Source organism: Dasypus novemcinctus, chromosome 14 (assembly GCF_030445035.2).
Source record: "Dasypus novemcinctus isolate mDasNov1 chromosome 14, mDasNov1.1.hap2, whole genome shotgun sequence".
In the NCBI taxonomy this organism is placed as follows: Eukaryota; Metazoa; Chordata; class Mammalia; order Cingulata; family Dasypodidae; genus Dasypus; species Dasypus novemcinctus.
Genome location: NC_080686.1, coordinates 102,154,277 through 102,179,066, shown reverse-complemented (window position 1 = coordinate 102,179,066; position 24,790 = coordinate 102,154,277). Strand labels below are relative to the sequence as shown.

The window sequence follows — 24,790 nt, the reverse complement described above, 5'->3', positions numbered from 1 at the left end:
GTCTCTTTATTTTAAGGTCAGGTCGTTAGCCACCTTCACTCCATTTGCAATCTTGAGCCCCCTTTCCATGGTCACACGTTTCAGGGACTGACCCAGGGACATGTCTGGCGCGGCCTTTTCTGACTACCACAGTGTCACTAGCCCCATTTCATGGAGGAGGAGCCCACCTTCCAACTTTCTTGATTTTGCTTTTGGGGACCTAAGGCTCCCCAGGGGGTGGTACGGAAGGGGGCTGCTTCCAGGGCAGCTGTCAGCCTCCTCCCTGGCTGGGCTGGTTCCAGGCAGCCTCCGTCATCCGGCTGAGCCTCTGGGGTCAGGGTCTGAGCCTTTCTCATCGTTGGGTCCTCTTGAAAAACAGTGGCCCAGTAGGTGCTCCTAACATTTGGACTTGCTGAATCACGGAGGTCATACACTTTCAATGGTTTCAAATGGTCATTGATGGAAAGTATCAACACGATTCAGGAAAAGTTGTAAAGACAGTCTCCCGCCCCCACGCCCCACATCCATTCGCCTGCTTGCCCCAGGCGTTCCAGTTCCCCGAGTCCCCTGGTCCGGGGCGCTCATGGGGCCGGAGGCTACGGGGGGAGGTGCCAGTGCAGGGGTGCCTGTCTATGGTCCAAGCAGTTATTCCTCAGGTCATTTCAAATGTCTGCATCACACTTGGCAATTTATAACCAAGATAAGCAAAAACTCATTTGCTCCCAACCAACTCTCATGCCACCCACTTAATACACTTCTATTAAATTCTAAAATAAATGGGTTCCCCTGTTACCTGAAGCAGACGAGCCCTGGAGATGGCTTCCCTACCATCGCAGGGGTCGGGGTTCTGGATCCCGTGGAGGATTCCTCATTTCTTCAGCCATTCGAGGATATTGACAGAAAACTGGCCTCTGCCTCCAGGGGCCAAGCAGCTGTGGGGCAGCCCACGAGGCAAACGTACATTCGAGGAAGAGCCCACTGGATTTGGCGGGAGCAAAGGGGCATACTGAGCAGAGGACTGCCAGGGTTTTCAGTATGGGAATGGGGATTTCAGGAGAGGCTGAACATTCCTGGAGTCAGTTTAGAGACCTGGCCTCAGTGGGAAAGGGCGGTCTAGCTCGGAGTTGCCAGGCGCAGCGCAGAGGGGAGAGGGACGGCCGGGCAGGGCAGGCATTCGGTGGCAGGCCTTGTGTACTGTCTTCGGGAGGGCCCGGGGAAGGCATTCTCCACAGCTCTGAGGCAGGTCATGGGGTCCCCAAGCCCCGGGACCCTGCCCCACTCCTCTCTGCATCCCGGTGTCTGATCCTGGGCCCTGCAGGGCTCAACATGCACTTGTGAATTGGAGGCTGGAGGGCCGGGCAGAGGGATCAGTGCAGGGCGAGGGCCCTGGGGGCTCTGCTTCTCAGAAGGTCTGAGGGAGGACACAGGCCTGCCCAGGGGCCCGTCCGGTGGGAGCGAGAGATGGGGTGAGGAGAGGGGGCAGTGGGCTCCCCACAGCCTCCAGCTCGAGAGCTCTTATCTAAAGCGTGTCTTTCTCCACACAGGAGAGGCTCCTGTAGAGGCTGACGGCGTCTCCTCCCGGTCAAGACAGCTCATCCCTGCACAGAGAGCCATGGGCAGCCCCCGAGGGAATGCCGCTGGCCTCCTCTGGCTGCTGCTGCTGCTGTGGCACCGGCACGGCGGCTGCCAGGCCCAGAGGGCAGGTGGGCCGGCCCACTGCGCATGCACCTGTCTTCCTCCCCACCATGTGTGCAGGAGCGTGGGGGGTGGTATGTGCATGCCAACCACCTAAAGATCGAACCAGCTGGCGTGCGAGAGCATGTGTGCGTGAGTGTGTGTGCACATCTGTACATATGTGATTGAGTGTCAGTGCGGCTGTGTGTGGACGGAGCATGTCTTGTGTCAATCATATAATGGGCTGTGAGTATGAACCTGGCAAGTGTATTTAGGATTTCTCTTTGGGGGTAATTTAGTTTGCTAAAAGCAGCCGGGAAGAATATACCAGAAACGGGTTGGCTCTTACAATGGGGATTTATTAACGTAGAAGCTTACAGTTCTGAGGCCGTGGAAATGTCCAGACCAAGGCTTGGTCAGGTGATGCTTCTCTCCCCGGGGACGGGCCACAGGGGGTGCTGGATTCCTCTCGCACGCCAGGGCCCAAGGGCAGCGTGCTGGGCTCCGTCTCTGCCTTCTTCTCCCGGCCTTGTTGCTTGCAGCTTCTGCCTTCCAGGACCTTCTCTCCTGGCTTCTGCATTCCTCTCTGTCTCTGCAGTCTTTCTGTGCCTGTGGCTTTTTAGTCCTCTGTTTATAAAGGACTCCAGTAAGAGAATTAAAACCCACCCTGGCTCACACAATCCAATCAAAGACCTGTAACTAGAGTGATTCAATCAAAGGTCTGCCTACAGTGCTTTACATGCTCAGGAACGGATTAGCTTTAAGAACAGGATTTTGTGGGGTCCATGAAAACTTCCAGCTGCCACGGGGAGTGGAGTGGGGCAGCATTAGGGACCTGGTGTGTTGTTCTGTTCTGTGAAGGGCTTTGGGGCCCACCCCAGGGGAAATGGGCTCACTGGGGTCCAGCTAGAAGAGGTGGTCAGGACAGAGAGGACAGGCCCATGAGGGGCAGACTCAGGAAGGGCTGGAGAGGTCAGCTGGAGCTGCAAAAGACCAGGGGAGCAGGGGGCGGGGCGGGGCACAATGGGGCTTGTGCTAGGCTGAGGGTCCCCCCGTGCTAGGCTGAGGGTCCCCTGCACTGGGCTGAGGCTCCCCTGCACTGGGCTGAGGCTCCCCCCACACTAGGTTGAAGGTCCCCCATGCCTGTGCTAGGCTAAGGGTCCCCCCATGCTAAGATAAGGGACCCCCATGCTAGGCTGATGGCCCCTCGTGCTAAGCTGGGGTCCTCATGCTAGGCTGAGGGTCTCCCGTGCTAGGCTGGGATCCCCCACATTGGGCTGAGGGCCCCCACACTAGGCTGAGGATCCCCCATACTAGTCTGGGGCCCCCCACACTAGGCTGAGGGTCTCCTTGCTCTAGGCTGAAGGTCCCATACAGGAAGGCTCCTTCCCATGCTGAGACATGAAGGAAAAGTGTCATCAGCAATGGGTGGCACCCAGCGGGACACTGGAGAGCTTCAGCTCTAACATGGAGCAGGTGCCCCCTGACCACCCATGGGGCAGGAGAGAGCCATGTCTCTGCATTTTGGAGGTAAAGCCTTTCCCCCATTTCATGATGAGGAGCTGAGAACAGAGGTTTAGCAGCTTGCCTAAAACCCTCAGCAAGTGAGCAGTGAAGCTGGGAGGACACAGGGAAAGTTGTGCCTGAGCTAAAGCTTTATTCCTTGAACCTTCAAAACAAAGACGGTCCCTGTATTAGTCAGCCCAAGAGGTGCTGATGCAAAGTATCAGGAATCTATTGGCTTTTATAAAGCATTTATTTGGGGTCGAAACTCACAGTCACAAGGCCCTAAAGAGTCCAACTCAAGGTACCATAAGAGGTACTTTCTCCAAGTCAGTTGCTACATGTTGAAGTAAGATGGCAGATGATGTCTGCTTGATCTCTCCTTCCTCTTCCTCTTAGGGCTCTGTAGGCCCAGCTTCTTCTGATCTCAGCTGTAGGCTGGCATAGGGCTTGTTTCTTTCCAGGCTTCCTCAGCTTAGCTGCTCTCTTCTCTTTAGCTGAGAATTATCAGGCTCATCTCTCTTCCCAGGCCACAGGATCAAAATTCTCTCCTCTGCCATTTCTATGGAGCTCTCTCTCTTTCCGTATCTTCTATGTCTTCTTGAGTGAGTGCCTGTTTATATCAGCCCACCAAGGGGGCAGGGACTTAAATCGAGTTACACCCTACTGATGTGGTTGAATCAAAGTCCTCATCTTAACATAATGTAATCAAAGGCATCTCAGCTGAATGTAATACAATCAAAGGGACTCACACCCAGAGGAATTTACAAATATAATCTCTCTTTTTGGAATTCATAAATAATCTCAAAACTGCCACAGTTCCCAAATAAACAAAGAAAGTTTTACAAAGTTCTCTCGTATAGTTTGCTCTGCTTGAGCCTCTCAGAAGCCTGGCTAGCTTGAGACACTGTAATAACCATGGGTAGCCTGTGTACACATGGAGAAAAGGAGCTTCACATTACATTAGATTACCCCACCCGCCGGGATTCATGGGGTTATCAGACTCTAACGTGGAAAGGTCTCTTCCATGGCCTCATTCCCCAGAGGGAAGTGGTCATCTGTCAGCAGTTGAATGACCCCTGCCCTCTCTCTGTCCCGAGGCCAGACGCCAGGGCCCCTGTCCCCAGGGTCAGGGCCTGTCCACCCGTCACACTTAACTCTCACATGCCCACTGTCCAGTCTGTTCCCAGCCTCCAGGAGAGTTCTAAAGGGCTCCTTGGGGCGGCCTCCTGGACAAAAGCCCTCCTGCAGCCTTAAAGCAAATTTGCTCTGGGATTACAGCCCTGCCCACCCTTGGCAGCACATCACCTGAACAGGCTGGGGCATTACGGCCCCTAGACAAAAGGAGCAAAACTTTTTGTGTCAAGGAGAAAACTTTCCCTGGAACGATCTCTCAGTCCTCCCTTCTGGGCAAACACACTCTAAAAGCTCTAATCCCATTAGGGGTCAATCTTGCTATGGCGTGGATTTAATTCGACCCTTGGCATAATGATTGTAACTTGGATTTTAAAAATGAAAGGGAAAGGGAGATTTGGAGAATTCAAGAGGGTCATTGGCTCAGGCTGGGGTAGGAAAGCATTTATGTGTGCGCATGTAAATACATACAACTTTTTGCTTTTGCTGTTTTTTTTTTATTATTATTAATTGCTTGCAAATATAACATCAGAAAATATGAAAGACTAGAAAGAAATTCACAAACATCATTCATAGTTCTGCTTGCCCAGAGGCAAGCAGTGTTTCCTCCTGCAGCTTCAACTGAGGATAGATATGCAATTGCACACATAGATACGCGCAAACATAGGTTTTCTTTCTAGAAAGTCTATCATATTATGCATAATGTTTTGTAAACTGTCTTTTACACCCAACAGTAAGTTAGAGAATTTGTCTGTGCTGGTAAATAAAGCTTCTTCCTAGCCTTCATCTAAGGGCTGCTTAGCACCCTCTCTATTAAGACATCATTTTTATTAGGCAGTTGCATAAGGGTGATCTTTTAGGCTGTCCCCAGGACTCTGCTGGGCCACGCTGCCGTGAGCTATTCTGTTGTTACTGCTGCTGCGTTTGCCTGCTGGTTTCTCAGGGTCAGGCACTACATTTAGAACTGCTGGGTCAACAGATGTCCTCCTTTATGAGACCGTTAAGGCCCCTGGAAATGAGTGCGCAAACCCCGTAACCCCGTCAGGTGTGGGATGCATGTTCCTTTTATCTTTTACGTTTGCCGATCTGATCGTGGAACGAAGTCTTTTTTTTTTTTAAATCTAGCCACATGTTTTCTCAGGGGCCCCAGAGGCTTCTCAGGCCATTGCTGAAGGTATGGCCAAGCCCAGAACCTGGGAGAGTCCAGTCAGGGCTTCTCTGTCATACCTTGCCAATTTGTGGAGCCTTTTGGAATTTGAAAACACTTTCCCTCATATTCTCTAATTGTAAACTGGGGACGAGGACTAGAAATAAATGATATAGCACCTACTTCTGTTTAATCAGAAGCATTTTGTTGCTTATATGAAATTTATACTTAGAAAAATATAAGCATATTTTATAATTTCTGTAATTTTATGTTTTAAATATATGAGTGCAAACTATTTTGTATTATTTATAATAATGGAATACTGTAAACTGTTTGAATATTCCACAAAAGAGCACTAGCTAAACAAATTAGGCTCATCAGGGCAGTGGAATCTGCAGCCATGGAGACTGGCCTTCACAGGCTGGACATAGGTTTCTAGCATATTGCTGGATGTGGAGAGCACAGCTTACACATCAGCGTGCAGTTTCCAGCCATAGTGCTAAGGAACTTGAAATGAGTCAAGTAGACATGGGGTTAGCAGTGGTTATCTCTGCGAAGACAGGAAGATGGGCGTGTAAAATATGTTTTATTGCTTTTCTAAGCAGGCTCTATCTGTAAGTTTTAAAAGTAATGAAGGAAAAAAAAATAAAAGTAAGGAAGGCACTTTTTCACCAAAATCAAAGCATTTGATTTTGAGTTGACTGACATGGTGTCCCATGATGGAGGATCATTATTATGAAACATTATTCTCAGTTGATCCTCCCAGCAGCCTTGGAGACCCCATCATCATTGCATGTTGGGGGGCTGGGGTTCCAGCAAGGCCCCAGCTAGTGAGAGGCCAAGCAGACGTGGCCACCCCTTGAGGTCCCAGGCCAGGGCCCCTTCCCGCCCTGCGGGCCTAAGTCCCCCTTTCTCCCCACCCCGCAGGCTGCAAAACCGTCCACTACGACCTGGTCTTCCTCCTGGACACCTCCTCCAGCGTGGGCAGGGAGGACTTCGAGAAGGTGCGGCAGTGGGTGGCGCACCTGGTGGACACCTTCGACGTGGGCCCCGAGCGCACCCGCGTGGGCGTCGTGCGCTACAGCGACCGGCCGGCCACCGCCTTCGAGCTGGGCCGCTTCGGCACGCGCGAGGAGGTCAAGGCGGCGGCGCGGCGCCTCGCCTACCACGGCGGCAACACCAACACGGGCGACGCGCTGCGCTACGTCACCGGCCGCAGCTTCGCGCCGCGGGCGGGCGGCCGGCCCGGGGACCGCGCCTTCAAGCAGGTGGCCATCCTGCTGACCGACGGCCGCAGCCAGGACGTGGTGCTGGACGCCGCGGCGGCCGCGCGCCGCGCGGGCATCCGCCTCTTCGCCGTGGGCGTGGGCGCGGCGCTGCGCGAGGAGCTGGAGGAGATCGCCTCGGCGCCCAAGGCCGCGCACGTCTTCCACGTCTCCGACTTCGACGCCATCGACAAGATCCGCGGGCAGCTGCGGCGCCGCCTCTGCGAAAGTGAGTGCGCCGGGGGACGGGGGGCGCCGAGGGACGGGGGGCGCCGAGGGGCGGGGGGCGGGGGGCGCCGGGGCCGGGGGCGCCTCGGCCAGCCCGGCCGGCAGGGGGCGCTCTGCGCAGCCCGGGCCATTGCGGAAGAGGCCCGACTTGCGCCAGAGGGGTGCAGAGGGGGCGGAGTCTGCCGTTTGTGGGTTCAATGACGGGAGTCCCCGGGCGGTGCAAACCCCGAGCCCGTGCCTGTTATTAGCAAGCAGCGTCTCCCATCTTCCTTCGGGGGGGTACAGTGAGGGGCCGAAGGTGGAAAGGGCTTTGGAACTAAGGAGCACCGTGTTCTCCTGCGCCCCTAGATGAGCATCCCTGGTGAGGGAAGGGCACCCGCAGAGGCCCAGAGCCCTGGAGGGTACCCACAGTGCACCCATCAGGGTGAAATGGAGCAGTCCCTTTTCCAACCCCCCCGGGAGTCACAGTGAGGGATGGTCCAAGAAAAGACTGTGAACTATAGCCTGCCGCCCAGTTCTAGAGGGGGTCAGGGGCTGCTTGGCCCCTGGGCCAAGTGCTGTGGACCCGGTGACCCAAGATAACCTGAGGTCTGGAAGTTACTTGTTTGGAATGTGAAGATGGTGCTTGGGGACAGGATGGGCTGGGGACGGGCGTGTGTGGCCAGCAGGCAGGAGGCTGATGCCCCCCTGGGCTCTGACCTGGACGCCCGGCCTCCAGGCCCCTGGTGGAGTCGTGCTGAGGGCAGCCCTCTTCCCCAGGGCAGGGAGGGTGAAGTGGGCCTCTCGTTAGGGTTGACATCTGTCCTTCTGGCGTCTAGGTGACTTTCCCTCCAGGGCCCCCAGGGGCTGGCCTTGAGGGGCAGAAGGCGGTCGGGGTAGAGTGTCAGCCTGCGCCTTGCTGACTTCTGCAGGTGGGTTGGGGCCCAGAGCGTCACTCCTTGGCCCACAGGGGACAGCCTCAGGGGCTGGGGAGGTGGTGGAAGGTGCTGGAGGCTACATCCAGAGAATGGACACAGGCCTGGGGCCGCGAGCAGTGCAGCGAGCAGACACTGGTGAGTTCACTTACCCTTCATATGTGCGATCAACAGAGAATTATTGAGCATCATTTTTTGTGTTGCTTCATGCTAGTGTCTGGAGCTACAGGAAAAAAAAAATCAAAATACAGGGAAAGTCACATAAAATGATTGTGGTGCCACAGGGGAAAGCTTTGAGGAATGGAGAGGCGGATTCTTGTGGCGGGAGCCTTGGCCCAGTCTGTCTGGTTGAGGTGGGTGGCGGTGGTGAGAATGAGGGAGGGCTCCCTGGAGGAGGAGGTGCTCAGGTGGTTTAGAAAGATGAGCATGACCTGCAGGGTAGGAGCCTGGGCTTGATGGATGCCCCGCCCCTTCGACGGGCTACAGTAGGGCCCAGGCTGGAGGGAAGGAGGTGAGTGGGTGCTGATGGGCTTCTCGGTTGTCTGATGGGAGGGTCTTTGGGAGGTTTGCGCAGGGCCATGACGGGGTCAGGTCCACCCCGGGAATGGAAGGCCGGAGGGCAGCAGGAGAAAGGGACGCCTGTTACGGGACCGCTGGAGGCTCTCAGCAAATGGGGTTGGGGACGGGTGAGCATTGATGACTAGGCCCATTTAATGGATGAGGTGTCTGGAGGCTTCGTGGAGGAGCCTGCCCTGCACGGCGCAGCGCTGTCCGTGGACTTCCCATGGTGCCTTCCTTTGACCCTCCTTCCTTGGGATGCACGTGAGCATTCAGAATGCCAAGATCCTGGAAGGTACAGCTGCAAGGCATGCTGGGCCCTCAACAGGAGGCCAGAGGGGAATGAGTGAGCTGGGAAGGGGGAGGAAGCCAGAGGAGGCGGCACGGGCAGGGCCAGGGCTGAGGGACCGCCCTCGGGGGCGACTGGCTGGCAATCAGGTGAACACCCGCTGCCATTCCAGAACGCCTCGGTGAGGGGTGCTGGGAAGAAGGCTCATTCTGAACCCCTCTGCTCTTTGGCCATCCTGCTGGCCAGGGCTACGACTGGTTCTAGATCTCAGCAGGGCAGAAACCAGACTTGGAAGAACTTCTGTGCTCAGAGCAGTGCCACCAAGAATGGCAGGACAGCCCCAGAGAGGTCAAGCCATGGGGCAAAAGCTGCACAGCCAATAAACTAGCAGAGCTGGCCACAAAGCTAGGCCTTCAGCCTCCATGCGCCAGCCTCTTCTCCTTGTGCCCCCAAACGCACTGACCATCGTGGACTTTGGTTCTGAATCATGGACGGTGCTTTTGATCACAGCTCACTAAAAACCCCACATAAACCAGCTAGAAGAATAAAGCGAGTTTATTGTTATGCGTGATTCAAAAGCCAGAGGTCAAACAATGAAACTGGGACATATGGGATTCTGTGTTTCTAGGTTTTTCTTGGTGTCCGCTTGCTGCTTAGCGTCTGTGTTAGTCAGGGTCCCGGCAGTAAAAAGAGTTCACAAAAGAGATATTGCTGTAGATTCTGTTTAGGGAAGGGTGAGATCCACCAGGAAACACTAGCATGAGGGAGAAGCCAGCTTCAGGGGGGATGAAAAGCGCCGGGAGCTGCCAGACAGAAGCTGTGTCCGCAGAAGGACTCAGTGGCTGCCAGAGGGATGTGGGGCCCGGGCAGAGGGGGCCCAGGAAAGACACCATCCGCCCCTGCCTCCTGCTTGGCTCGTGCCTCCTATTAGCCAAACCCCGCCTGGCACCAGCCCGCAAGGGGCCGCGGCCATGTGGGTCCCCCAGGCAGCCTCCTGGGCTCGGAGCAGGAGGGCGAGGATGGATGGGGAGGAGCGGGGGGCGGACAGAGGTCCCAGCAGGGTCAGCAAGGCCAGTCATCCTCCAACCCGGGAGGGGAGGACACACCATTCTCCAGCCACCCTGGGTGGCATCAGTCTTACTGGACCAGTGCGAGCCCTGTGACTCTTCCTGGAGCCTAGTGGGGAAAGAGGTGGAATGCCGCGGGCCAAGATTTGGGGGCAAGTTTCGCTCCTCCTCTCCATTCCTTCAAGAAAGAGTTTTGTTGTTTTGTTTTTCACCAAGAGAAGGGGCAATGGTTGCAGCCAGCTCAGAACACCCCATGTCCACTCCGATCCCATTAAGAAAAACTTGTGAGTTCTCTTTGTCTAGGCTTCTCCCAGTGCCTAAATAGATGTAAAATTTGAATTAAAGCTCAGCGGTCCATAGAGAATCAGTGTTGGTAAATACAGCTGTGAGAGGAGTGGGTCTAGTCTGTTCTGGTGACAAACAAGACAAAATCCCTTTGCAAGTGCTTCAATTAAAAAGAAAGCAAAACAATAAAAATGTAAAAACACAAAAAGCAAAACAAAATAAAGTAGCTAACATTAATATAGTGGAAACCATTTAGCAAGCTTCTCAAAATCCAAATGAACAGGCATCCCTTGGCACATGGAAGATGCGTGTGGGTGACTTAGCCTGAATAAGGAGCTATTTTGAATAGGGGCTTTACACTGATGATTGGGAAACTCACAGACTAATATATGCCTCTTTTGGTGTAGTAATCATTCTATTCAATCCAAGCCAATCTATTCATTCATTCAACATCCATGCTTTGTAGTATTCAATCCAGTCCAATCTAATCCATCCAATCCTTCCTCCCTCTCTCCTTCCTTCCCTCCCTCCCTCCCTCCCTCCCTCCCTTCCTTCCTCTCTTCCTTCCTTCCATCCACCATGCTTTATAGTAACCATTCCATTCAGTTCCTTCGTTTACTTGTGCAAGAACCACACGCCGAGTGCCTCCTTTGTGCTGCGGCACATGCCATGTGGGGGTGGGATCAGTAATGGATCTGACATTTTCTTTGTCCTTGAGGAGCTCCCATTTAGTTGGGGCAGCAGACAGTTAGATAATTACACTCCAGAGGAATTGCCCCTGCTCTCTTTCTGTGCCTGCCTACTGTCTGTCTTCCCACGCAAGAATGTAAAGTCCGCAAGGGCAAGCCTGTTCCCTGCTGAGCCCCACGTGCCCTGATCAGAGCCTGCCACGTGGGAGGTGCTGCGGCCTTAGTGGTCAAAGGCAGGGGCTTGGCGATCCTGTGCTCACTGCTGCGATGTGCACATTAGAATGCTTGTGCGATGCTCTGCCCCCTCAAAAATGCAAAGAATAATAATCTACAAATATGCACTGGTACACGATTCTGAAGTTATGGCCAACAAAAGCTTCAGTTTTGGACTCAACCGCCTTTTGATTGGCAGAGAAAAACTGTTAGATCTTGGAGTTTGGTGAGGGTCTGAAAAAGGAGGCTGGCTGGGAAAGGCTGAATCACGCCTTTTTTCTGGGGTGGAACAGGTGCCTTCAACACTGCACCAGGAGCTGTGTTAGACTCCAACTGCACCTGCAGACGATGGCATGTTATCCCATAGAAACACCTCCTTGCTTCTCTGCGAATATGATAACTTAGTATTACTAATTTATGTCATCCAGTACGTGTATGATTTACTCTGCGCTTATGTGCATTATCAGAGTGCATGTTTGCAATGACCCGCTGCCTGAGTTTGCACTGCTGTGATCTCCGATTTATCGTTGAGGTGACTGGTGAACGAGGTGGAGTCACTGCCTGAGGGCAGCACAGCTAGGAGCAGAGCTGGGAGAATAACCTGCTCTCTGTCTCCTGGTCCTGAATTCTTACCTGCAAGTCATGATTTTTAGGAAAATCTTTAATTCTGTCATTTCATTGGACTCTTGTCACAGTCCTCTAAATACTTTTTCTTGCTCTTCTCATTCTATTTTTGATGATGCCAAGGCTGTAAGGCTGGTCTGGGATCACAGGGGGCTGAGTGTTAAACTTCACTCAGCACCTGCTGGCTCCCACCACCTTGCTGGATCCTGCTGGAATTTACTCCCGAGCCCGTCGCCAGTGCCCAGCCTGGGGCCGGCTCCTATGTGGAGGCCCCTGCATCCTCGTTCAGTGAGTGAACCTCACAGTACTTGAAGAAATCGTTATCCCCATTTTATAGATGAGAAAAAAGACTATCCACAGACTTAGAGTGGAGTAACAATAGCTGCGGCAGTAACAGTAACAACATGGCCGACAGCGCTAGCGACATGCTCCTGTTTCTCAGCCCCAGTGAGCCTCCCCATCCTTTATATGAACCACCACCTGCGACACAGCCTGGGACCCCGTGGCCCACTGCAGCCGCTCCCCGAGCTCTGCCGTGATGCCGGGGCCTTCGGCTTTGGGCATGTCCAGGGTCCTCCCTCCACGTCACCGTTTGAACTTCTGCTTCTCCCTGGCCTGACGGAGGTTCCCAGGGGGAGGCGAGCTCAGCCTCAGCTTCCTGCCGAGCGCAGGGTGGAGGCTGAGGAGCAGGGCCCCACCCCAGGGCATCGCTGTAATTAGGAGCTCTCTCTGCCTCTGCCTTGGCCACAAACAGCCTTTTTATAGCTTATCGGGTGCCCTAAGTGAGCCTGTGGAATGCGCGCCTCCGCCTGCTTCTATTTTGGAGACACTCTCCGGTGGTCCCCGTCCCCTCTCCCGTCTTAGATCCTGTCTTTAGCTCTTGGACTCCTGGGCTGGGAGGAGGGCCAAGAGAGAGCCTCTCCTCTGCCCCATGGCGCCTCATCGCTTGCGGCAATCACGTGCCACGCGTCTACCTCCCCCCCGCCCCCTGCACCCCCGTGTCGGTGTTTTCCTGGGGAGCTCGGAGAGCTGCCCTCCCACCCCTGAGAGTTGACTCCTGGGTGTTATACTTGCCAGTAAGGCAGAGATGGGGAGGAGAGGGCCGCTGGGCACTGTGCTGGCCAGAGGGGAGCCGACTCCCGCGCCCTGGAGCTCACTCCTGGCGTGTCCTGGAGCTCACCGGACAGGTGCATTGCGCACCAGCTCCGCATCCCGGCTCCCCATGGCTCTGCAGTCCATCAGCCCCGAGTCTCGCTCCCTGCAGCGTGGGGTCAGTCCCTACCTCGCAGGCTTGTTCCTGGAAATGATCGAGTGACATTAGGCTGGGACAACGCAGCTACGCTTTGAGTAGCCCTCCTTCGATTTTGACTGTGGCTCGTGCACACACTTAGACTTCTAACTGAGCCAATGATTAGGCTTCCCTGGAAAAATATTTTCTTTTTTTTTTTCTCAAGTGACAGATTTCCAGTCAATGACACCATTTTTTTATGTATTTGAAAATGGAATAGACTTTTCCTGATCTTCACAACACCGGGTTTCATAAAGACTCTTTGTCTAACTCGTTACTTTTTTCAACGCACGGTCGTATTTCCCAGGCACTGCTCTGAGGCATGGGGGTTACGGCATGAGGGAGACAGAGATGATTTTTCTTTCGGGTGACTTTCTAGAAGCAGAGGCAAAGGTAGGGGTCGACGTGTCCTGCTGGAGGGCAACAGGCAGGTGTGGCCGAGGTGGCACGATGAGGCAGTGGGAGCAGCTAATAAGGTACTTGGGGGAAAGTATTATTATCCTCACTTCTGGGAGTCAGAAATGGAGGCTTAGTCCTGTGGCTTCACATTCCCAAGTTCCCACGGTGAGAAAGAGGCAGGTTCAGGCCCAGCCAAGGTCTTCGCTGAGCCAGAGGCAGAGCCTGCCTGGAAACCCCTATAATAACTTTGTCCCCTGGGGCCCTGCAGACAGCGCCCAAGGGGGGGCCTCTGAGGCTGGCTGTGGGTGTGTCTGACTGAGGAACCTCTTGGGGCCACATCTCCCCTGAACTGAGGGCTCTTCTTCTGTGCCCACACCCCCCTGCCAGGCCAGAGCCTCAGTGGTGAGCTCAGGACACACACACACATCTGGGAACTTGTGTGTGGCCACACAGGGTCCCGCCCTCTGGGTGGGGCCAGGGGCCGGCGGGCATCGGCAGCTGCAGCAGCTGTGGTGTTGGGGTGGCCACGTGGATGTCTGTGGCTGGACCCAGGGGACCGCATCCGCCTCAAGCAGCAGTCCAGCCCTGGGCCCCCGCCCTGCTCCTAGAGGTCGCTCAGAGTTCCTCTTGGTTAAACCCGTTACGAGAGGTGCCAGCTGCTGGAATCCATCATTGCGTTACTCAGTTCTGATTAGGGGCTGGGGATTTTTTTTTTAATGAGGCCATTACTGAAAATGATGAAAAGCTAAAAACCACCCTTTATTTTTTATTTATATAACTCAAGGCAGAAAAACTTGCCTCTCAAGTCTACCCCACCAGGCCTACGCCCAGAGATGACCCCTGGGAACCCCTGGGTGTCTGCTCCTGCCTGACTTCGGCCTCCGGCTAAAGCTAGAGAATCTATTCACTCCAAGCAGCCTGTTTCCAATCAGGCTGTGTGACTCTAGATTTTTCTTCCTAACAAATGTGTCTTCTTGGACCATAAGGGGTACCATCATTTCTTCAATTATTCCCAAGTCATGAGCATTCTCGCTTCTTGGCTCTGGTTTGCTGTCCCAGGACAGTGCAGGACTCTGCCTTGCTGATCTCTTCATTTGCCTGTAGATTTGCTCCTGCAGCCTGATTCTCAGAAGAGGTTGCTACAATCAAGGGCTGACCTCCCAGCTCTGCCTCCACCCTCCTGGGGCTCTGCCGTAGCCTCTTTCTTCCGCATCTCTTCCCCTCTGGAAAGAGGATGGCGGCACCCCTCCTGCCTTGTAGACTGTTGAAGCGATCGCGTGAGTTAGACGTGGAAGGCTCTGTGCATAGTGGTGCCCTGAGCATGCTGGACGAGTGTGTGCTTAGTAATGTTTGTAATAGATACATTACTTTACAGAATGGTAATCCAGTTAAATACAGCTCACTTAGAGCAGTGCTTCTCCATCCTTTTTTCATTATTTCCCCTTTGAAGGAGTCTTTTTAGACATTTTCCCCCTAATCATTCCCCTTCCATGAAATTTTAATACCACTGATATTCTGTGTATCTGTTTGTGTTGCTGGGTAGAATTGAACTTTGGAAGGACACAAACCATTGTCATATCTAAGATCTTTTTTCACCCTCTTCCCCAAAAACCAATAATTGCCCCCTGAGGGACACTATCACTCTCTTTTTGCTTTTTTTGGTTCTGGGGCCAGAGAATGGACCTGGGGATCTTGTAAATGGGAAGCTGGCATTCAACCACTGAGCTCCCCAGAGTTGGTTTTTTTCATCTCTTTGCTTGTTGTTTGTTTTAGTTTTAGGAGGTGCTGGGGATTGAACCTGTGACCTCCCATGTGGGAAACAGGCACTCAATCGCTGGAGCCACATCCGCTCCCAATTTCACCCTCTTTGAGAAGCCTTGCCTTTGGGATAGGAGAGAATTACAGGATGAGAATTCCAGGAAGGCCTGGGATTTCAATTTTGTCTTCTCTCCCTTGGAGGCTGTGGCTTTATAGCATCCAGGGTCAAGCAGGTAGACTCAGAGGTCTGAATGCCTGGGTTTAAATCCAGGGTTCTGTGTTTATTCTGACAAATTATTTAACTTCTTTAAACTTCGGTTTCCCCTGTAAAGTGAAGGCAGTCATAACACATGTACTTTCTAGAGTAGTGGAACACACCCTAAGCTGCTCTGTGTGTCCCAGCAAATAGTGCCCATGACATACTAATTCTTGTGAATGTGCAGCATGGCTCAGACGTCTGCTCTGACTGCAGAGAGCTCTGAGCAGGTTCTCAGCTCCGCCTCCTGTCAGCTGGGGTCCTGAGCCAGGGACTCACTTCTGTGAGTCTGGGTCTTCTCGCCTCTGAAACTGAGATGATAATTTCCAGTCTCATGAATAACTGAGTGCAGTTGTCATTGTTCGTAGTGAGGCTGTTCATGTGGGGAAAGTTAATATTTTTAGGTAGGTCTATATAAAAAAAGAACTTTCTAGAAAAATCAGAGTGCCCAATGATAACACTCCTAGACCTAAGACCTCTATCCCAGGAAGGGAATCAAGCAGAGCCGAGAAGTTCATCTGTCATGAGCATTGTATAGGAAATCATTCCACTCGGGTAGCTTTCTTAAGGTTATGCAGGGACTGTGATGTACGGCCCTGGGGGCCGAACCCAGCCAGCCACCAAGTGTTGTCAATAAAGTTTTATTTCTGCTTTCATGTTAGAGTGTGAGAGTTGAGTGGTTGTGGCAGAGGCCATGTGGCCTCCATAGGCTAAAGTAGTTACTGTCTGGCCCTTTGCAGAGAAGCTTGCTGACCCTTGGTCCCGTGTTCTGATAGGACAGCTGACTCTCAGGCCATCGTCCCCGACTCCCGAGGCGGCCCTGGACAGGGTGTTTGATCTGGGCCTCGGTTCCTCCTTGGCTTCCCTCCTCCGGTTCTTGGTCCCTCTCATGCAGGACCAGCTGCCCTCCCCTGTGATGTCTAGTGACAGGTGCCTCCTCTGCTTATTGTTCTTAGGGGTGGCTCGTATTTCCTTGAGAAATCCTCACACCCTCCCGGGGCTTGGGCGAGGATTTGCGCCCTGGTCGGACCAGCAGGGTTTGGAGGTCAGACACGAATCTGCGCCACCCTTGCCACTGTCTGGGCGGAGGGCCTTGTGCCAGCCACTCCACTTTGTCCCCAGTGTCATCCCAGGTAGAATGGAGAAAGCACGCACGAGGGGGGGCCCCGTCACAGGGCTCGTGTCATGCCCAGGCATCCGACGTGTGGGGGCTGACTGTACGTGTCGCATCCAGGTTTCAGTTTTGAGATGGTAAGTGGATTGAGCTATAGAGGCTGCTACTAAATGATCCTTGCAAAAAGTATGTGTATGTACACGACCCATTTATAAGTATATATCTAGCTATAAACATGCTTCCATGTAATTAAATACGTAGAGAAACTCGGCGTTCCACAGTGTCTCCCATGGCCTGCAGCTAAACTTGTCCTAGCTGATTTGTTTAACTTACTAGAAAGCAAGTAGGGACACAAGGATTTAAAAGATGTCTAGGGGCTTTCCAAGAAATGTGACCAATTCATTGCAGTGCTTCCGATAAAGCCTCATGCTTACTTAGAAGGATGAAGGAAAGAAAATCATCAAAGCAGTACATTTTTTACAACTCGTTCTGCAGAAAAATGTGTCTGTGTTGACTTTTATCTTTTGATGACACTGACTCTGGTTTCTTTGGGTTTACAGCCCTCCCCAACACCTGTGTAGACACACAAGCATATGAAGACACAGGCACGCACACACGCTCGCTCATGTGCACCAGCACACGTGTGGGTGCACACACGACCTTACCAACCCTAGCCAGGTCATTCTGGGCTGTCAGAGCCCTTCCTGCTGTCCCTCACCCTGCAGCAGGCCGTGCCTTTGCCCAGAAGAAAGCGACCTGATTAAAATTAGTGTTTGCATTTGAACATCTGTCTGCCCTTGTGAAATACACCCCCCTGCAAAAATGGGCTGGAAATCTGGCTGGCTGATGTGGTCTGATATGGTAAGGAATACATAGGGTGTGGTGTTTGTGTTCTTAAACAGACACTTCCTATTTACAACCAGAAATAACAAAAGGCCTGGGGGAGGGGCTAAGGAGGCGGCAACCCTGGGGCTGCACTGGGGGACCAGCAGGCCAGGTGGGAGGCTCAGCTCCCCTGCGGGCCATGGCCTGGCATCTGCAGCACCTGCTGCTGTGTCTCCCACTGCAGGCCTCTGCTGCCTGTGAGCCCCGCATCAGGGAAGGAGAAAGGCCTCGTGGCGCCTGGTGTGCAGGCTGTGCTGGCCACGCGTGAGATGGGAACGCAGGGCTGGCCATGGCCTCTGCCCACAGCCTCTGCGTGCCTGAGCAAGTGAACTTGGGCAAGTTGCAGCTTTGCTCAGGTTGGTCCTGGCCGACTCCTGGGGCAAGAGACAGAAGGAGGCAGCATGTGACACACGTTGGTGTTTCTAAGTTACAGGAGTAAAAAGTGTGCCTGAAAGTCTATTCCCCCCTCCTACCCAGGGCCTCAGGGCTGACCGCGGGGGAGCAGCCGGGAGGCCAGGCTGTGTCCTTAGAAGAGGGCTCAGGCCCTCTGGGCGGGGAAGTCCGGGTCTAGAAGGGGAGCAGGGGCTCTGGGTAGGCTTGATCCCTCCCCCTCCCCCACTCCTGCCGCACGGGGTGGGGTGACCCGGAAGAGGCCCAGGGGGCCCTCGGGCATGTCTCGGTCCCAGCAGCATCGCCCCGTTTTTCTTTTCTGGGGCAGGAAGGGGAGCGGCCACGTGGAAGTGAAGCAGCACGGCTTCTCCATCCCGAGGCCCACTCTTGACTGGCTCCGCTGCTGGCCCTGGGGACTGGCGCCAGTGTCTTCTTTTGGGAACAGGAGACAAAAGGCCTCCTGAGTCCACTGTGAGGCCTCTGAGAGGGCATGGCTCAAGTGGTGGGCATCTCTGCTTGCCTTCTGCGTCCCCACTGCAGAGGGGCGCAGGGCAGGGGCTGGACAGGGCCATGGCCTAGTCAAGTGGCACTGGAGAGACGGGCTTCTGTGGATTTGCAAATACCCGGCACATCAGGCTCTCCGCGCTCACCCCTCCTTCCTTGCATCCTTGATGGAGACATCCAGGCCTAGCAAGTGAAAAGGGCCTGCTCAGCATCATTTCTTTGCACAACGGAACTCGGGTCTGAAGGAATGCCAAGGCCCCAGGCCCCTTCCCCGGGCCTGGGGTGGGTCTGGGAGATGGCACTGTCCCTGCTGGCAGGTCTTAAAATACTCCCAGCTTCCATTACTCAGCCTCCTCATTGCTCTCCTGTAAATTGAGACGAGAGTCCCCATTCAGGCAGGGATAATTACAGACACCGAATGGGCACACTGGCTCGCAGCAGGGCACCCACTGTCAACTAACCAGCCCGTGTCACGCCTTAGTTTTTGCTAGAGGGATTGGGGATCAGGCCGTGTTATGTCAAAGCCTGGTGGTCCGTCAGGTATTTGTGACTGGAGCCACAGATGGCTTTAAACATCCCAAAGAAAGAAATGGAGAGCCAGTAGACCTCTGGTGAGGACCTGAGAAAAATCTGAGCTTTGAGAAGTTTCATAGAATGTTTACATCTAAACTCCTGAGACCCAGCAGTTTATATCAGAGTTAAGTGCTGCGATGTTTACACCCAGGTTTGAGACCCTGTGTTTGCCATTTAATCTCTTTACTTACCAACCTGCTGTGCCTTGGCTTTGTCACCTATAAAATGGGTACAGCAGTCACACTTCCCTTGAGAAAATTAAATAACTTCAAATGTAGAAAATACTTTGGCAACTCCTGGTCCAGCACATGTGTCCTACACATTGTCCCCATACTCTTCCCAATTGTCCCTGTGACCTTGAGGCTGCCCCTTGACCTCCTTGACTCTCATTTCTTCATCTGAAACTTGGGGATGATAAATCCCATCTTATAGCTCGTGGCCAGCATTTTCTTCATTGTTTCAGCAAAGATTAACCCAAAGCTGACCACGGGCTACACACTGGGACTGTGCAGGACGGGAGTGCATTCATTGCAATGAGGAAACGCCCCTGTCCTCACGGAGCTCAGATCTTCAGGGAAATCAAACCATTAAAGATTTAGCATCTAAGAATTGTCAATGAAAATTATAGCTGGAAGTGCTAATGCCTGCTCCGTTGGGCATACCCAAGGGAGGCTAACATAAAAGAAATGAACAGAAAGGTTCTGAGTGAGGTCACATGAGAAAAGCAGGGAGAAGGCGATGCTTCATCCAAGCAGGCAGGGGATGCTTCATCCAAGGGAGCGGGCGGTGCAGCCAAGCACGCAGAAGGCGTGGTCCTGGGCCACTAGGGTCCAGAGGAGCCTGGCTGAGGATGGCGCTGGAGCGTGGACAGATCAACTTCTGCAGGGTCTTGCGGCCATGGGGAGAATTTAGCAAGCCACTGATGGATTTATTTTATTTCGCTTTAAACTTTTTAGCCAAGTATAAGAAACATTCTGAAAAATGGTGACCTTTTCATAAACCGAACACCCCCTTGCGACCCTGTGAAGGAGCCTGGGTAAGAGGCGGCTGCTCTCTAATTTATGCCTTCGGCTCACTTGTCCTGTGCGGTGGAAATGGACTGCGCTGAGGGACTTTAGGGACAAGGAGAGCCCCTGGAGGTCTCGGCCAGGTAAGGTTACCTGAGGCCAAGCTTCCACTCTGAGGCTTTGTGTGTGGGGCCGTCCCAGGGCAGCCCGGCTGCAGGAGGGAAGTGTGCATGGCAGGAAGCAGAGTGGACGCCAGCAGGTGCCACTGAAACGGCAGCGGCTGTGGCACAGTGGATTGTCAGCAGAGGGCTACATGGGAGCGCCACGAGGATGTGGAGGGGAGGGCGCAGGACGGCTCTGCAGGCCTCTCATCCTGGGGGAGTGCTCCTGTCCTGCAGGTTGGCATCCCTGTCCCTCTGGGCAGCCATGGGGAAGCAGAGGCCACTCCACGTGGGCTGCTGAATTGAAGCTGGGCCCCTGGTGCCTGTAGCCCCACCAGGGCGCGAGAGCCCCGGCAGGACTGGTGGACACCTGGTGGGAGAGCTGGGGGCATTAGGAGATGGGGTGACAGCAGTGGGGCTGGGGTCTCCACTGAAGACGCAGTCATGGTCTCCCGAAGGGGGGAGGGGCATGGCAGATGGAGCTGAGCAGGTCTGGGGAGGGACGTGCCTCAGGTCAGACAAGGTGTGGGCAGGGGAGCTGGGGAGGGGCCAGGCTGGGCGGTGCGGACAGCGGAAGGCCCCTCGGGGAGGTCTCTTTGTAGGAGGGGCTTGGGGATGTGCTGGGGAACACGATGGAAAGCTCCCTCCTGCCTTGGGGCGGGCTGGAGGGGCACGTCCTGGGTGGGCCAGGCAAGCAGGAGTGGGTGGGGCAGGAGGGTGCAGTTGTTCGAAGCCTTGTGCTTCAGGGGGCTGGGAGGTCAGCCAAGGAGCAGATTCCGGCCGGCAGCTGAGGCCCCCCAGGACTAGGACATGATGAGCGGGTGGCTGGGGAGGCGCCTCGGACCCTTGAATCAGGGGCGGCTGTGCGGTGGCCAGCTTGGCCTGGGGGAGGCCATGTAAGCTGCGTGCCCGAGCACCTCTTGGCCTGCCCCTGGTCCCCGCCCCGCCCCAGCGCAGGTGTGACTGTGGACCTTACACCCCAAACTGGCTGAGAGCAACCTGGACCCCCAGAGGGGAAGCAGAAGCGAGCAGGGCTGAGCCTGGAGACACCCCAGGCTGGGACGTGAGCCTGGAAGGAGGTGGCGGGACAGGTGGCAGAGTGCTGGAGAAGAGGGGTGGAAGGGCAGGGCAGGGGCAGGTGGAGGGCTGGCTGCTCATTAGGAAATGCGCATAGAGAGACTGACAGAGAGCCTGGCACCACCAGTGCTCTGGTGAGGCAAGGGCCGGAAAGGTGGAGCAGCTTCTCGGGTAAGATGGAAGTGGGGGAGCAGGCCACCGCTATGTTCTGGGGACGAAGCTCCACGGCCAGGCGGGCACGGTAGGAGCAGGCAGGTGGGACCTCCATCCCCTGCCTGGAACAAAGGGCTGACCCGGGTGAAGGGGGGCACAGCTAGCGGCCAGAGCTGCAGGCCGGGGCTTCAGCCCAGGGGCACAGATGGGGGCGACTGCCTGCCGCCCCCAGCACACCCCGCTGCTGCACGTCCTCGGAGGGGAGGGCTAGGGCTTTGCTGGACAGAAAGCGCTGCAGCCTCTGTGCTCCGAGGGTGCCCCAGGCCTTCCTGGGCCCCTGGAGGACCTCTGGAGGACGGGGGAGGAGAGGGCAGCTGGCAGGAACCAGGACTTCAGGACATGGGCGTTTAAGAAGCCACTATCCATGCGGTGCAACAGTGCTCCAAAATGTATTCACCAAATGCGATGCATGTGCCACGATGATGAAAGAGGTTGTTGATGTGGGAGGAGTGGGGTAGAGGGTGGGGGTATATGAGACCTCATATTTTTTTTAATCTAACATTTAAAAAATAAGGAAAAAAAAATAGGGGAAAAAAAAAAAGGAAGCCGGCTGGGGCTGGGGCTCAGAGAGGAAGGGGGATGCTGTAGTTGACCTTCTCCTGCCTTATCCATCCCACTCCTCCCAGACAGTGCCACCCCGTCTGCTTTGTTGTCGTGATTTAAAAAGTCCCATGACCTCTGTCCTTGTTCCTGTGCTTGTCTTATGGAGCAACGGACTAGGGATGGGGGGAGGAGGGTGGGGGAGGAAGGGGCAGGGGAGGAGGGGAGAGGACAAAGAGGGGACAGGGAAGATGGAGGGGAAGGTGGTAAGGGAGGACATCAGGGAGGAGAGGGGAGGCTGGAGGGGAGAAGGAATCAGCAGCGGCTGGAGTGGGGGACAGCACAGGTCGCAGGAGGTGGGGCAGGTGTGGGCGGTGACCGAACCCCAGGGCGTGAGAAGACTGGCTCAGAGGGGAGGAGGAGCGAGGACGGTGGGCCGAGGAGTGGCAGGGTGGAAAGAAGCAGAGACCGAGCAGCTCGGCGCACCTCCCCGGGGGCGGGGGGTGAATTCAGGGAGAGTGGGAGTGGGAAAGCCAGAGGACACATGGACACTCAGACAGCAGCAGCAGCACGGCCTCCGGGAGACAAGTGGGCGGGTCCGGAGGTTGAGGACGGGGCCTGGCGCGGAGGGACACTCTCCAGAGGGAATGAGGCCTTCCCAAGTCCCCGGGCTGGGGCGGCGCCCACAGGCCCTGCCTGGACCTCCTCTAAGCACCACCGCGTGTGCGGCTCAGGCAGCCAGCGGCCTCCGGGCCTGCGACCCCCCGCCCGGCCCACGACTCTTCCCAGTCTGCTCTCCGTCGCCGAAGACCTTTCCAGGCCCTCCCCGGCTGCTTGGAGCTAGCACGCTGGTGGGTGACGGCGTGGCTCCTCTGTGTCTCTGACCCGCGTGAGCGCGGAGGGCGCGCCTGGCCTCTGACGCTCTCTGCTGCGTGCTTGTTCCTCGGCTGTGGCTGGGAGTCCCCACGTGGGGCTAGGTGAAGGAAAGAACGGGCGTTTAGAGGCCAGACGCCTGCCGAGGACTTCCCATCCGCTGCCTCCCCATTTGGTCTTCAGGACGGCCCTGGATGGGGAAAGTCCACACTTCTATTCCCGCTTTTGGGAAAGGAGATGGAGACACAGAAGGGGCAAGTGGCAGAATAGAGCCAGGCCTCCCTAGCCACCTTGTGGGGTGGGGCACGCTTTCTCTCCAACCCTGCTTCAGGTTGGCTCTTCCGCCAGCAGGCTGGCAGGTGCTCGGGTTAGGGGGAAGGCAGCCGCCCGGCAAAGCCCACTCCACCCCCACTCTTTGTGCATCAGGCTCCCTCCATCCTCCAGTCCCCCTGAGATCGAGGCGAGGAGAGGAAGAAGGGTGGGTGCAGCCCTGCCTAGGGCCCACAGCCGTCTGTGGATCCAGGGTGCCTCTTCTTTCTGGCAGAATTTGGCCACTTTCCACCACCAGGCTGCCTCTGCGTTTACAAAAGCAATCCCCAAAACGCTCTGTACCCTGACCTCACCCTCCCTCCGGCCAGGAGGCACTGGGAGACAGGGGTGCACCTGCCAGAGGATAGGGGATCTCCGGGGAAGCAGCTGGTGTCTGATGCACTTGTGTCTAGGAGGGGAAGGGGGTCCAGGGATCTTGGGGAGTCTGAAACAGGAGGTGCAGGTGGAACTGGGCCTACAAACGCATCTCCACCCGGGACCTTCTCAGCTGAAACGCTTCACTTCCCTGGGGGGTGGCAAATGGCAATCCTTTTCTTTTCACTGCGGAGCTCTCCTCACTCACCTGTCAAATATGGGGAATAACAGCCGCCCTGCGGGGTCCTGGAGGGTCAGAGAGCACCTGTGTGAGACCAAGGCCAGGCCTGGTCTGGTGCAGCTGTTCGCGATTGGCTGGCTCTTATATCCCACCCAAAGTGCTTTCCAACTCTGACATTGTGCGCGTAGTGGTCGAGAGCGCCTTTGCTCAAACCTGACTGCCTGGGTTCAAGTCCTGCCTCTGCCACTTGCTGTGTGACATTGGATAAGATACTCAGCCTCTGAATATCGCTTCTCCATCTGGAAACATGCCCATATAGTGAAGCTGCTTTGAAATCAGTGTGTGTAAACTATCTTTTAAAATCACTTTAGCTGGTAGCCGGTGCCCGGGGACTTTCAAGCAGTTCCCTTCTCCTCCCCATTTGCCCACCTCCGGGGGCTGAGCGAGCTCTTCCCCAGCCTGCATGGAGCTGAGCAACGCTGGAGAACCCTTCGGCGGCTCTTCCAATCCTTCACTTTTCTGGTTCGTGGCAGAGGGTGGCCGGTTCTGCCTCTTAACCCATGGGTCTCTGTAAAGCTACAATTTCAGCTGCCGGGTTGTTCGGAAGATTGCTGGGAAGGCCCAGGGGGCCTTTGGGGAGTGGGCTCCCCTGCCCACTGTCCAGGTACCTGGCGCGGGACCCCTGTGGCCCTGCCCTCCCTTCCTCAAGGCCCGAGGGTGCGTCGCCCAAGGCTGGCCACACGGGCCGTGGGCTGAGACAGGGCGCCGAGCTCTCGGCTCTGCTCCTGGGAGGGGCGGCAGCTCTCTTGCTCACAGCCGAGGAAATTCTGAGCCAGAGTGGGTTTCCTTTCCGGGAAGGGCGGAGGAAGGTGCTTCCAGCCCAGCCCCAACTCACTGAGCGTTGCCTCCACCGCCCGGCTTTCTAAAACACGTCCCAGCCCAGGCCCCTCCGCTGAGCCCCTACTCTGTGCCGGACGCCATGCCAAGCCCCTCGACCTGGTCACCTCACGGGGTACCCTGACAGCCTCTGTGAGGCCACACTGTCCTCTCCGGCCAGCCGGCCTTTACTGCCCTCTGCCATCACCAGGGGCTGGGCCCAGGGAGGTGTCAGGCCCGGAGTCTCAGCTCCAGCCCTCAGGGAGTGCCCAGGCACCCAGCATGCCCTCGCCAGCCGTCCAGGGGGGCCCAGCCGAGCTGCACGTGGGGTCGTCACTGGCAGCTCCACGGGGCTCGGCACTCCGGGCCTGCGTTTTCCCGACTACAGGATGGGGATCGCTGTATACCCCAGGTTGCTGTGAAGTGGGAACGCCTGTGTGGA

The 24,790-nt window shown here is 55.4% G+C and overlaps 1 protein-coding gene across 1 annotated transcript in view; it reads left to right on the top strand.

Annotated features, from left to right (window-relative positions):
• Window positions 1-1,591: 1,591 nt before the first annotated feature.
• Window positions 1,592-24,790, top strand: part of COL22A1 (collagen type XXII alpha 1 chain) — a 246,506-nt gene continuing 223,307 nt past the window's right edge. The window contains exons 1-2 of the mRNA XM_058276085.2: window positions 1,592-1,682; window positions 6,365-6,931. Of these exons, the coding sequence (XP_058132068.1) occupies window positions 1,592-1,682; window positions 6,365-6,931 (658 nt within the window). The remainder of the gene's footprint in view (window positions 1,683-6,364; window positions 6,932-24,790) is intronic.